The sequence below is a fragment of the Rhincodon typus genome, chromosome 42 (genome assembly GCF_021869965.1).
Source record: "Rhincodon typus isolate 14 chromosome 42, sRhiTyp1.1, whole genome shotgun sequence".
NCBI lineage: Eukaryota > Metazoa > Chordata > Chondrichthyes > Orectolobiformes > Rhincodontidae > Rhincodon > Rhincodon typus.
The window spans coordinates 3,360,095-3,372,889 of NC_063373.1; the positions used below are offsets into that span (position 1 = coordinate 3,360,095).

Here is a 12,795-nt window from a genome sequence, read left to right on the forward strand (position 1 = left end):
GGGGGGGGGGGGGGGGGGGGGGGGGGGGGGGGGAGAGAGGGGGGGAGGGGGGGGGGAGAAAGAGGGAGTGAGGGGGGAGAGAGAGAGGGGGAGAGAGAGAATGTCTCCACATACAGGAGGGCTTTTTGCCGATTTAATTTCGTTAGGCTTACCATTGAATTTTTTGATGGCCACTTTGCATATCCAGCTACCATTTGATATTCACTTTGTCTGGAAATATCGTCAAGAATTAGATTAATTATAATTCTTCAGCACTGACCCTCTGACAGCTCCCGGTCCTTCAGTGCTGACCCTCCGATAGTGCCCGGTCCCTCAGCGTTCTGGTTGAGGCCTGGTTCCTTGTTTGCAGTTGTACTCACTTGCATGGCTTCCAACAGGTTTTGAAGCAACTGAGGACAGTAGTAAATTCTTGTGTCAACTGGTAATAACAGTGTCCTGGGAGTGAGAGAAACTGAGAGAGGTGAGCAAGAAAACTCTTCTTCCTGATCACCTTTGACCAATTCCTGCCTCATCCTGAGCACAGGCTCAAAACATTGGCCAATTTCCCTCCCAACTCAGCAACAGACCCAAGACCATGGCCAAGTCCCATCTCATCCTTATCTTGGGCACAAAATCCTGGCCAATTTCCCTCTTATCTTCAAGAACCTTCCTCAAAATCCTGACCAAGTCCCATCTCCTCCTCAGCAACAGGCCACAAGGGTCTGTAGCTCGTTCCAGGATATGTGACTAACCATGTATGTAATACAGGCCTATCACTAAAGCCCCACTTACCCCAAGAGGTGTGGTTGTTGTAATTGTAGCACTCCGCTACAGGGGGCAGTGGGTAGTAATTGTAAGTGCAGCTGCGGTGGGATACCATGGTGAGCTAGAAGTAAGAACAGATGCAGGTCTTTTGGAGGAGGTGAGTTGAAAAGAGAGAGGAACAGTCAGGGCCTGAGTGGAAAGATGTGTTGGGAAAGGCTTGGATTGCAATGTTGAGAGCCTGAGGAACAGGCTGGAGAACCTGAGGCCTAGAAATGCGAACATTAGCGACAAATCCAAGAGCCTAAGGCCTAGGAATGCCAACCTTAGCAATAGGCTCCAGAGGCTGAGGCCTAGAAGCATGAACCTCAGCAATAGGCCTGGGAGCCTGAGGCTGAGGAATGTCAACCTTAGCAACAGACTGGAAACCCTAAGGCCTAGGGAGGAAAACATCAGCAACTGGCCCGGGAGCCTAAGGCCTAGGGAGGCCAACCTTTGCAACGTTCCCAGGAGATGAGACTTAGGAACATGAAACTTAACAACAAGCCCTTAGAGTCTGAGGCCTAGCAATGGCAATTTCTGCAACAGGCTGAAAAGCCTGAGGACTAATAATGCCAAATTTCAACAACAGGCCGGAAAGCCTGAGGCCTGCAGGCTTCACAAAGGCTTGGACACGTTATATCTGGTCTGCTCCCCACTGATCACCAGAACTCCACAGACAGAGATGAGCCGGCAGCACTGCAGCCCAGTTACCTGCTGGGTGTAGTCGGATTTGTAGAGGTTACAAACTCGGATCTCAGAGCTGTTTCCCATGCAGTCACTGTACAGCCCTCTGGAGGTGAGACACAACCTCCTGGAATGGGGGCAGAGTGAGACAGTGAGAGAGCTAGAGATGGGGATAGGGAGGGGTGTAAGGGTTGGAGAAGGCTACAGAGATAGGAGGGGTGAAGGGACTAGAGGAGGTGAGAGAGACAGGAAGGGAGAGTGTGAGGCAGTGCCTGGTGACGGAAGAGATGGGGGGCTCCTTCTCTCCCTCCCTCACCTTTCTCATGCTGAAGGAGGTCTCCAGTCCTGGATGAAAATCAAAGCCACCGTCCTCCATGAAGGGGGAGCGAGACCCATCATGAACCATCATCTGGGCTTCAGCTGCCATCGACAAGAAAGGAATGGAATTGTTCTGTTCGATCCTGAGCACAAGGGACAGACCTGGGCATCAGAAAGAGAGAGAGAGAAAAGTGAGCTTTACTCCGTATCTAACCCCATGCTGTCCACGTCTTCAGAGTGTTTGATGAGGGACAGTGTAGAGACAGCTTTACTCTGTACCTAACCCTGTGCTGTCCCTGATCTGAGGAAGGGTCACCAGACCCAAAACGTTAACTCTGTTTTCTCCTCCACTGATGCTGCCAGGCCTGCTGAGCTTTTCCAGCAACTTTGTTTTTGTCCCTAACCTGGGCGTCTTTAATGGGGGACACTGCAGAGGGAGCTTTATTCTCAGTTTTCACTCACGGTGGTCTTTTCCAGCCTTGGAGGATTCCCACTGGGAGCTGCTGTTGATCCCTTGAGGGTGTAACAGTTTCCATAAACTGGATGGTGAAAGGACGTGTCGAAACTGGAATTTGAGAGAAAGAGAGACGGAGAGATCAGTGATATTCCTCACTCTCTGTCTCTGTCATTCTCTCTCCCCCGTCCCCCTCTCTCTCTCTCTCCACACTCCCTGTCTCCCTCTCATTCTCTCCCTCACCTCTTCTTTGTCTTTCTCTTTCCGTCTCTCTTATTCCCTCACCTCCGATTCTTTCTTTCTCTCTCCTCTCTTTCACCTCTCCCTACAGACGAAGCCATTGAACCGACAATCCTGGACGAACTCTCCCATCTTCGCCCCGTCCAAGGGTGATGCATCGAGGGAGATACGTGCCATGAGGTTCACGTAGTGGAAGGTGTACCACTCCCTCAGGGCATTCACGCCGGATGAATGCCGGTTGTAAAAGCAGTCTCCGCCAGTGGACAGGGATCGGTGGAGTATGTTGGGGGGTGGATGGGGTTTGTGGAGAAAGCATGGGGAGGAAGTTAGAAAAAGTGAGAATAGCCACAAAATGGGAGCAGGCCTCATCTACGACTGTCCCAGGTCTCCAGAGCCTGGGCGGAGGGAGCTTGAAGGCACTGCCGCGCCGCCCCACCAGGTCGATCAGCCAGGCAAAACAGGTTCCGTGTTTGGATGGGGCGGGCCCGGGTCTGGGTCAGGACAGCCCCAGATGCATCAGAGAACGTATCCCGAACATCGACAGGCCCCTGTCACTTTTCCAGAACTTACCAGTTTGAAGCTGATCTTCCAGGAGCTGTTGCGGACCAAAGGTGGGTTGTGGGCCCAGCCGGTCCCCTCGCCGGTGCTGCAACCCCCTGTCAGGGCCCGATCTCCAGGGCTGGCGAACCGCGCCGCCCCTCAGGGTCGATCAGCCGCAGGCCCAGGCGCCGTGGGATGGCCGCCCTGGGTGGGTGGCATGGGAACTCCATCCCCGGGACCCCCGTAGCCGCGTTGGACGTTGAGGACCTCCCAGGTCAAAAGGTCCAACTCCTTCAGGTCCACGCTCACCTCCTTGTACCTGCAGGGGACACAAATACATTCACATCAGTTTGGGTACGGGGTAGAGAGAGCTTTACTCCGTATCTAACCCAAACGTCCCTGGGAGTGTTTGATGCAGGGGGACGGTGTAGAGGTAGCCTTACCGGTATGGGTTAAGAGTACAGACAGTGACAGCGGAGAACTGTATGTTGCCGCTGTGGATCAAGAGGGAGATTTGAACCGGGAACTGGAGGTTCTGCCAGTACATGGCACCCAGCGTGAGTGCCAGGATGGCTGCCCACAGGCTGGTCTTCATCCGATTGCCCTCCGTACAGATCAGCCTCACCGCCCCATGGATGGTGGTCGTGCTATAGAAGGTGCTCAGAGTCTCCGTGTACGAGGACGGCATCTCCAGCCAGCCCTCAGTCTCCTCCGTCATCCCGGCCTCACCCTCCTCCTGCCTCTCCCCCTCCTTGTCCCGCCCGCTCTCCTTGTCCGGCATCTCTGCGGGCGAGAAGGAGGGAGACGGTGAAACTGTGAGAGACGGAAAGTGGGGGAAGAGAGAAGGTTGGAGTTAGACGGGGGGTGAAGGGAGGGGGAGACCGGAAGTCGAGGGACAGGTGGAGGGAGAGAAAGGGAGAGAGATGGGAACGGAAGGGGGAGGGAGGTGGGTTGGGGAAGAGAGCGAGAGTGGGAGAAAGCCTAACTCAACCACCCTTTCAGGCAGCGAGTTCCAAACTCCCACCAGCTTCAGGGTGAAATAAATCAGACTTAAAACTCCTCTTAACCTTCTGCTCCTTACCTTAAAGCTAAGGTTATTGACCTCATTACTAAGAGCAAATGTTTCTCCTTTTCTGCCCTATCTGTGCATCTAATGACAGTGAACAACTCAATCATGCCTTTTATGCTCAAAAGGTGACACTAGTTTAGTTTGGGATTATGTTCAGCATGGACTAGTTGGGCCGAAGAGTCTGTTTCAAAGGAGTATGACTCTGTAACCCTTTCAACCCAGCCTATCTAATCTGCCTTCATTACTGAAAGACTCCACCCCAGGCGACATCGTGGTGTACCTCCTGTATATCCTCTCTAGTACAGTCACATCATTCCTGTTGTGTAGCAGCCAGAATTGCATGCAGTACCCAATCATGTGGCCTAACATTTTATATAGCTCCCTCACAACCTCCTTGTTCTGGTATTCAATGCCTGAACTAGTAAAAGCAACGATCCTTTCTGTCTTCTTAACCACCTCACTCACCTGTTCTCTTCAAAGATCTCTGGATGTGCACATTAATATCTCTGATTCTTTGTACTTCACAAGGTACTGCCACTCACTGTCTACTCCCTTGTCTTGTTAATTCTCGCAACACGCATCACCTCAGATCTTTCAGGATTATATTCCATTTGCCATAGTGTGCCAATCTGACCAGTCTGTCTATATTATCCTGAAGTCCTTGTGGACTACATGGCAACCTCTGCAAGACATGCCAGATCATCGACATAGATACAACCGTTACATGTGGGAACACCGTTCACAATGTGCACAGCAAATACTCATGTAACTTGGCCACTGTTGTTGATCTCATACGATACAGGCAAGAATGCCCCGATGTACGGTATATTGGTGAGACCATATCTGTGATATGGGCCAAATGCAGACATGTGAGGCTAGCCTAGTTTGGGAAACTTGGTCAGCATGGACGAGTTGGAACAAAGTGTCTATTGCTGTGCTGTTTGACTCTTGGCACAAGTGATCTAGTTTAAAAACTGGATATGAACTAAACTTGCTGATCTCAGTGTGAGAATTTGTTCTTCAATATTAGGTCAACACACTGTCTCTGATTGTGTGAATTTGTTCTCATATTTTAAAAAATCCCAAAATAAGAGAGTATGAATTTAACTGACACATAAAACAGGAGAAGTGTTTAAGTTCAGGCTGCTAAAGAATATAAAAGCCCATGGTGTTCGGGGCAAGGTCTGGTATGTATAAACAATTAGATGACTGGCAGAAGAGTGGGCATGAAGGAATCTTTTTCAGGATAGTAGTCAGTGACTAGTGAGGGTCTGCAGGGGTCATTGTTGGGACCACAACTATTCACAATATACATTTAAGAAGTTGCCAAAAGAACTGAAGGCATTGTAGTTAGGTTTTCAAATGACACACAGATAGGTGGAGAGACAGCTAGTTTTGAGGAACTAAGGAGCTGCAGAAGGACTTAGACAGACTAGAAGAATGGGCAAAGAAGTGTCCGATGGAATATAATATGGGCAACTAAGATTCTGTACTTTGGTCAGAAGAAACGAGGCATTGAACATTTTCCAAACGGAAAGGCTTCAGAAATCTGATCAACCACCACCACCACCACCACCACTATCAGGAAAACAGCTCCAAGCCTTCAGAACTTGTCTTATTATCACTGATTTCAACATGTGAGCTTTGTTTTCTGGATATTATCATGAAAACAAATCTCCACCAGATGATATATTGCAGTGGAACTCAAATAACTGGCTCACTCTGTGCCAACAGCCATTGCCATTTCACTGGAACATGAAATCCACACCTTCCTCCTTCTGGGCAGTTCCTGAGGTCCAGACTTCTTGGCCGAGGTGTTTCTCACCGTCCCCAATGTGTTATGGTGCCACACGGTGTTTGGGTATCCATCGGGAGATGTTTAATGAGGTGAGAGCCTTGAGATATCTGACATCTTCCTGCAGAACATAAACTGAAACGGACAAAAAAAACCCCTCCTGTTGCATCTTTTCCTCCTCAGACCTATTTCTGTGCGACCTTTTGACAGGAAGGTATGAACAGATCTCACAAAAGTTTGATTGAAACATTTAGGAGGACAATGATAATTAATTCAATGGGAAGAATTTTCAACAGAAATAAATTCTGTAGGTTGGCAATGAGGGAAATTGCTTAGAGTCAGTGCAGTCATGTTGCGCTGAAAAGCCTTCATCTGCAAAGATGGTGGTGTAAAAGGTTTCAAGTTTGATAGTGGAGAAGGACAGTCCCAGAGAAAGAGGGAGAATTATCAATCATAGAATCCCTACAGTGTGGAAACAGGCCCTTTGGCCCAACAAGTCCACATCGAACCTCAGAACACCCACCCAGACCCATCCCCTTAATCTACACAATTTAGCACGGCCAATCCACCTAACCTGCACATCTTTGGACTGTGGGAGGAAACCGGAGCACCCGGAGGAAACTCGCGCAGACACTGGGAGAATGTGCAAACTCCACACAGACAGTCACCCGAGGGTGGAATCGAACCCTGGTCCCTGGCGCTGTGAGGCAGCAGTGCTAACCATTGTGCCACCGTGCCGCCCAATAATATGAGCAACATGGGGAAGTCGGATGGTCAGTAGTTTTGAGGGAACAGATTCAAGAGATGAGGTGGTGGATCTGATGGACATGTGCTCTGATGGGGTATGACAGGAGGGAAAGTGGAGAACGATGTCAGGGCTGGGATGTATGTCTTGCTGCATGCACGAATGGCTGTTCAAGGTGAAGATGCAGGGGAGGAAGAATCCTACAAAAGGATCTAACTTGGAATCAAAGTATTACAAAGACCTGCTACAGTGTATTTAACACAAAGCTGATTTATTTAACTTTTATCCTGAAAATTTAAACATTGCTTTCAGTTTCTGGATGTGATTAACAGCAAAGTCCAATCACTGTTGAGATGTGTGATCTCTCTGCTGTCTCAGTAGGGTAGATGAGTGAGCTAACTGTTTTTTACACACGGCGCAGGTGAATGGTTTCTCTCCAATGTGAACTCGCTGGTGTCCTGAGAGTTGGGATAATCGTCTGGAAACAGTCCCACAATGAAAGTACCTGAAAGGTCTGTCGTCATGTGAACACATTGATGGGACATCAGTTCCACAGAAATTCAATAACACTTCCCACAGTCTGAGAATTTAAAAGGTTTCTCCTCAGTGTGAACACATTGATAAGTCAGTCCCCAGGAGCTTGTAGTTGCAGTTCCCAAACAAAAATCTCTCCCAACGTGAACAGGCTGGTGTCTCAGTAGGTTGGGCGACCGAGTAAATCCCCTCCCATACCTGGTGCAGAACAGTCTCTCCCCAGTGTGTACCTGTTGGTGCTCCATGAGTTCAGATGGTCGCCTGAACCCAGTCCCACAGAGAGAGCACATGAATGGTCTTTCCTCAGAGTGAACATGGTGGGATATCAGGTCCCTGGAGATTTTAAAGCACTTTACACAGTTTGAGCATTTAAAAGGTCTCTCCTCTGTGTGAGCAAATTGGTGGGACTCCAGGTCCCTGGACGTTTCATAGCATTTTTGACAGTCTGGATATTTAAAAGATCTGTCTGCAGTGTGAACACATTGATGGCACAACAGCCTCCTGGGATTCTTACAGCACTTCCAGCAATCCAGGCATTGAAATAATCTCTCCTCAGCGTGACCGAGTTGCTGTTGCAGCAGGTTAGATGACTGAGTGAACTCCTTCCCACATACTGAGTAGGTGGATGGCCTGCTACTGGTGCATCTGCAATGTGTTTCCAGCTCAGATTGGAAAACAAATTCCTCCCCACAATCCACATATTTCCACAGTTTCTGCCCAGTGTGACTGCATTTGTGGTTTGTGGAGTCTGATGATTGGCTGAAGCCTACTCCACACACACACACACACACACACACGTACGGTTTCTCTCCACTGTGAACGAGGTTTTTTCCATCCATGTTCAAAACCTGACGACATTCCATTTGTGATAAACTGAATGACTCCATCAAATCTTTGTGTGATATTTGGTTTTAAATCTTCCCCTTCTAATATCCTGTATAATTGACGTCCAACAAAAAAAAACAAGAGACTGAGAGGGAATCTCTCAAAGATTCTGGCTTCTATATGAAGATAGTGTGAAAGGCATGAACTGAAGGAGAGGGATTTTATACACCTACACACTGACCAGAATTTGTCAGAATCTTCCAAACACTCAGCCTCAACCCCTGAGAAGGAGCAGGGTAGCAGCTGGACACATTCATGTCGGAGAATGGAACAGAAGGATCTGCTGATGGGTGAGAGGAAGAGTGGAGGGTGGAGTCTCACATGGACCATAAATACTGACAGAGACCAATTGAGCCGATTGGCCTAGCCCTGTGCTGCAGACTCAATGGGATGAATATATGTATTTATGTCAGATTTTGTAGTGGGAAGAAAAACATTATTGGCCGTGCAGGAGAAATGTCCTTCACAGCTTTTGGGAATCATTTTGGCAGGAATGTGCAATCCCAGGCTCAAACAGCATCAGCCTTACTGGAAGCAAAGTGGTGAGAGCAGCCAGTCCAGCAGAAAGAAACCTTCTGACCCTTCTACTTTACCCACTGTCAAAATGAACATGGCTCAGTCCTGGATGTCATTTTCGCTCATTTCTAAATCAATTCATGGGGTATAGTATCAATATCTATGTCAGCATTTACTGCTCATCCTGAATTGTCTTGCTTGAGAAGCTGCCTTCTGGGACTACAGTCCTTGTGGTGTAGGGACACCCACAATGCTGTGAGAGAAGAGTTCCAGGATTTTGACCCAGCGACAGTGAAAGAACAGCCAATATAGTTCCAAGTGATGATGGTGTGCGACGTGGAGGGATATTTTCAGGTAACTGTTGCCCTTGTTCTTCTACATTTCAGCGGTTTAGAATTTCGAAGGTGCTATCTAACAGAACGGATGTTGTTGCTGATTCACAGCAGATCCTGTATTCACTTGTGAATTTGCTTATGCTTCCGCAGATGTGATGACTGAATGAATCCTTTCCCACACTCGGAACAGATGAATGGCCTCTCCCCAGTATGCACTCGCTGGTGTACCTGTAGGCCAGATGAATCTCTGAATTGTTTCCCACAGTTGGAGCACTTGAATGGTCTCTCCCCAGTGTGAATTTGCTCATGTTTCCTCAGATGTGATAATTGAATGAATTCCTTTCCACAATCAGAGCAGCTAAATGGTCTCTCCCCGGAGTGAACTCGCAGGTGTGCACGCAAGCTGGATAACTGAGTGAATACCTTCCCACACTCCGAGCAGGTGGATGGGTTCTCCCCAGTGTGGGCTCGCTGATGTCTCAACAAGGTGAAATATTCCCTGAATTTCTTCCCACACTCGGAACAGGCAAAAGGCCTCTCTCCAGTGGCAGCACGTTGATGTTTCCGAAGGGCAGACGAATTAGGGAATTCCTTTCCACATTCAGAGCAGGTCAATGGCCTCTCCCTGCTGTGACCACGTCGATGAAATTCTAGTGCTGACAGTGAATGAAATCCCTTCCCACAGTCCTCACACTTCCACGGTTTCTCCATGTTATTGGTGTTGCTGTGTCTCTGAGTGTTCAATAATCAGCTGAAGCCTCATCCACACGGAGCATGGGTATGGTGTCTCCCTGCTGTGAATGGTATGATGCTTTTTAGGCTGCGTCACCGATTAAAGTTTTTTCCAGAGTCGGTTCACTGGAAGACTCTTACTTGGGGTAAGAGGGTGTGTCACAGTGCTTTTCCAGTCAAATTGACTTTAAACATTCGATGCAGACAGAACAAATGGACATTTCTCCATCAATGGTTATTCAAGTTCTGGTTAATTTAATCACTATCCGCACATGATGTTTGTTTTGTGATTTCTGTCTGCAAATCTTCACCTTCTAGCATCCTGTAAAAGGAATAAGTATAAATTAAAAATTCAGAACAGAGGATTCTAGTTTTCTCTGGGATAGCTTTTTCCTCTGTCTCCTCCCACATTCTCCCACAATGCTCACTTTGCTGATCCTAATATACACCCTCCCCGTTCACCTGAAGGTACTGATAAACAGATCCAAGGTCACTACTTCCTGTCCTGTACAGACTCTGCACCTTGCCTAAGTTCACTTGCTTCCTTTCAGTTTCTACAAGTCAATAATTTTACCACAGAATGGAAAAAAAAGGAAACAGAAAGGAAGATAAAAGAAAGGATTTTGCTCATAGATGTTGGACAGAAAAGGAGGGTTCAATCTGGCAGAATGCTTCCAGTCCTCGATTGTTTCTCATAGGTCAATTTCCAGCATTATGATGATTAGGGGGGTGGAACCTGGACCTGTGTGGGCATGGTGACACTTTGACACCCCACAAGTTGACCAGTAGAAAAAGTGGTTGCCTTAGTTCGCCAGCAAATCACAACGCTAATGTGTTCCACCCCAGGGGCGGCACAGTGACTCAGTGGTTAGCACTGCTGCCTTACAGCACCAGGGACCCAGGTTCGATTCCACCCTCGGGCGACTGTGTGGAGTTTGCACATTCTCCCCGTGTCTGCATGGGTTTCCTCCGGGTGCTCCGGTTTCCTCCCACAGTCCAAAGATGTGCAAGTTGGGTGGATTGGCCATGCTAAATTGCCCGCAGTGTCCAGGCATGTTTAAGTTAGGTGGGGTACACATGTGGAAATGCAGGGGTAGGGGAATGAGTCGCAGTGGGATGCTCTTCGGAGGGGTGGCATGGACTAGTTGGGCTGAATGGCCTGTTTCCACACAGTAGGAATTCTATGGTCTATGATCTATGAGGTATGCCTTGCACATGCTCCAAAGCGTGCCCTTATTCTGAACATGTGCAGTTTCATGTATTCCGACATGTGTGGTCCCTGCATCAGGGATTGTGGGAGTTGGAGACCCCAAGCACATACCGGAGCCCTGTCTCTGGGAAGTGGATGAAAAGTGGGTGGACAGTGGTTGGAACAGGATCCTCATTCATAGTACTTGCAGACCATCACTGGAGTTTACTGAGAACACCCCCTTATGCAACAAGATTTCACAAGACCTTGTCTTCTATGTGATGATGGCATGAGACAGAGAGTAATGATGGAGAGTTGCTTTTCAGACTAGAGTCCTGTGACCAGCAGTATTCCGCAGGGATTGCTTCTGGGACCTCTTTTGCTTGTCATTTGCATAAATGATTTGGATGAGAATATAGAAGGCATGGTTAGTAGGTTTCCTGATGACACTGATATTGGTGGCATGGTAGACAGTGAAGAAGATTTTCTAAGATTACAGAGGGATCTTGATCAAATGGGTCAATGGGCTGAAAAATGGCAGACGGATTTCAACCTGGATAAATGCGAGTTATTGCATTTTGGTACAACTAACAACAGCAGGGCTTATACAATTAATGGTAGGGTCTAAGGTAGTATTGTAAAACAGAGGGACCTAGGGATGCAGGTACATAATTCTTTGAAGTTTGCATCACGTAGACAGGGTGGTCAAAAAGGCATTTGGCACACTTGCCTTCATTGCTCATTCCTTTGTATAGGAGTTGGGAAGTCATGTTGAGGTTGTCCAGGACATTGTTGTGTCCTCCTCTGGAATACTGTGTCCAGTTCTGCCCACCCAGTTGTAGGAAAGATATTATCAAGCTGAGAGGGTTCAGAAGAGATCTATCAGGATGTTGCTGGATATGGAAAGTTTGACTTATAAAGTCTGGATATGCTGGGACTATTTTCACTGGAACGTAGGAGGTTGAGAGGTGACCTGATGGTAGTTTATAAAATAATGAGAGGTACAGATAGAGTTAATGGTAGCTGTCTTTCCCTAGGATGGGGAATTTCAAGACTATGGGGCACATTTTAAGGTGAGAGGAGAGAGCTTTAGAACAGACATGAGGCAATTTTTTTTACACAGAGGGAGGCTCGCATGTGAAATGAATTTCCTGAGGAAGTGGTGGATGCAGGTACAATTACACAATTTAAAAGATATTTGGATAATTACAAGAATAGGAAAGGTTTGGAGTGATATGGGTCAGGACCAGGCAGGTGGGACGAGTTTAGTTTGGAATTATGTTTGGCATGGACCAAAAAGTCTGTTTCCATGCTGTATGACTCTGTGACTGTATGATAGAGAAATCAAAAGGTAGGGAGTGAAGGAGAAGGAATTAGACACCTAAAACTTAACCAGAAATTTGTCAAAATCTTCCAAACACTCAGCCTCCACCACCGAGAAGGAACCCGGTAGCCAGTGAATGTGAACACCATCAAATCCAAGTTTAGGTAAAGGAGCTAAAGAGCAGCTGTTCCCGTTAGCTGATAGTAAAGTTATGCAGGATCAAGATTTAAGATATTGAGCAAGAATTACAGGGAGATATAAGAAAGGAATCTTATGTTAATTTCATTTTGCTTGATTCTTACATTCAAAGACCAATAATATCCAGTGCTGAATAAATAGTGAATCAAGTGACACTGTCAGATCTTGATGTGTTGTTTGTTTTGAGTTTCCGAAATGCAAATCCTCTTCAAATATCCTGTAAAATAAGTTTACAAAAGTGATCACTGTCAGTCCAGAACAAAAAAAATAAGAAATAAACGTTTCTCTTTTCTTTAAGATGTGCGTAAATGTTCCCCTCCTGATCCCCTGCAAAAGGAGTTTATAAACTCCATCCCTGTCAGCCCAAGACAAAGATTCACATTTTTTTCTGATATAACAAGGTGTAGAGCTGGATGAACACAGCAGGCCAAGCAGCATCAGAGGAGCCTTCCTG

General features: G+C 47.3%; 1 protein-coding gene and 1 pseudogene across 1 annotated transcript in view; both read right to left on the reverse strand.

Annotated features, from left to right (window-relative positions):
* Positions 1-2,995: 2,995 nt before the first annotated feature.
* LOC125487486 lies at positions 2,996-3,839 on the reverse strand (annotated as a pseudogene).
* A 3,034-nt stretch (positions 3,840-6,873) lies between these two features.
* Positions 6,874-12,795, reverse strand: part of LOC109911817 (zinc finger protein 154-like) — a 6,765-nt gene continuing 843 nt past the window's right edge. The window contains exons 2-3 of the mRNA XM_020511194.2: positions 12,446-12,558; positions 6,874-9,952 (exon numbers count right to left, since the gene is read on the reverse strand). Coding sequence (XP_020366783.1) covers positions 9,019-9,609 — 591 coding nt within the window. The 5' untranslated portion in view covers positions 9,610-9,952; positions 12,446-12,558 and the 3' untranslated portion in view covers positions 6,874-9,018. The remainder of the gene's footprint in view (positions 9,953-12,445; positions 12,559-12,795) is intronic.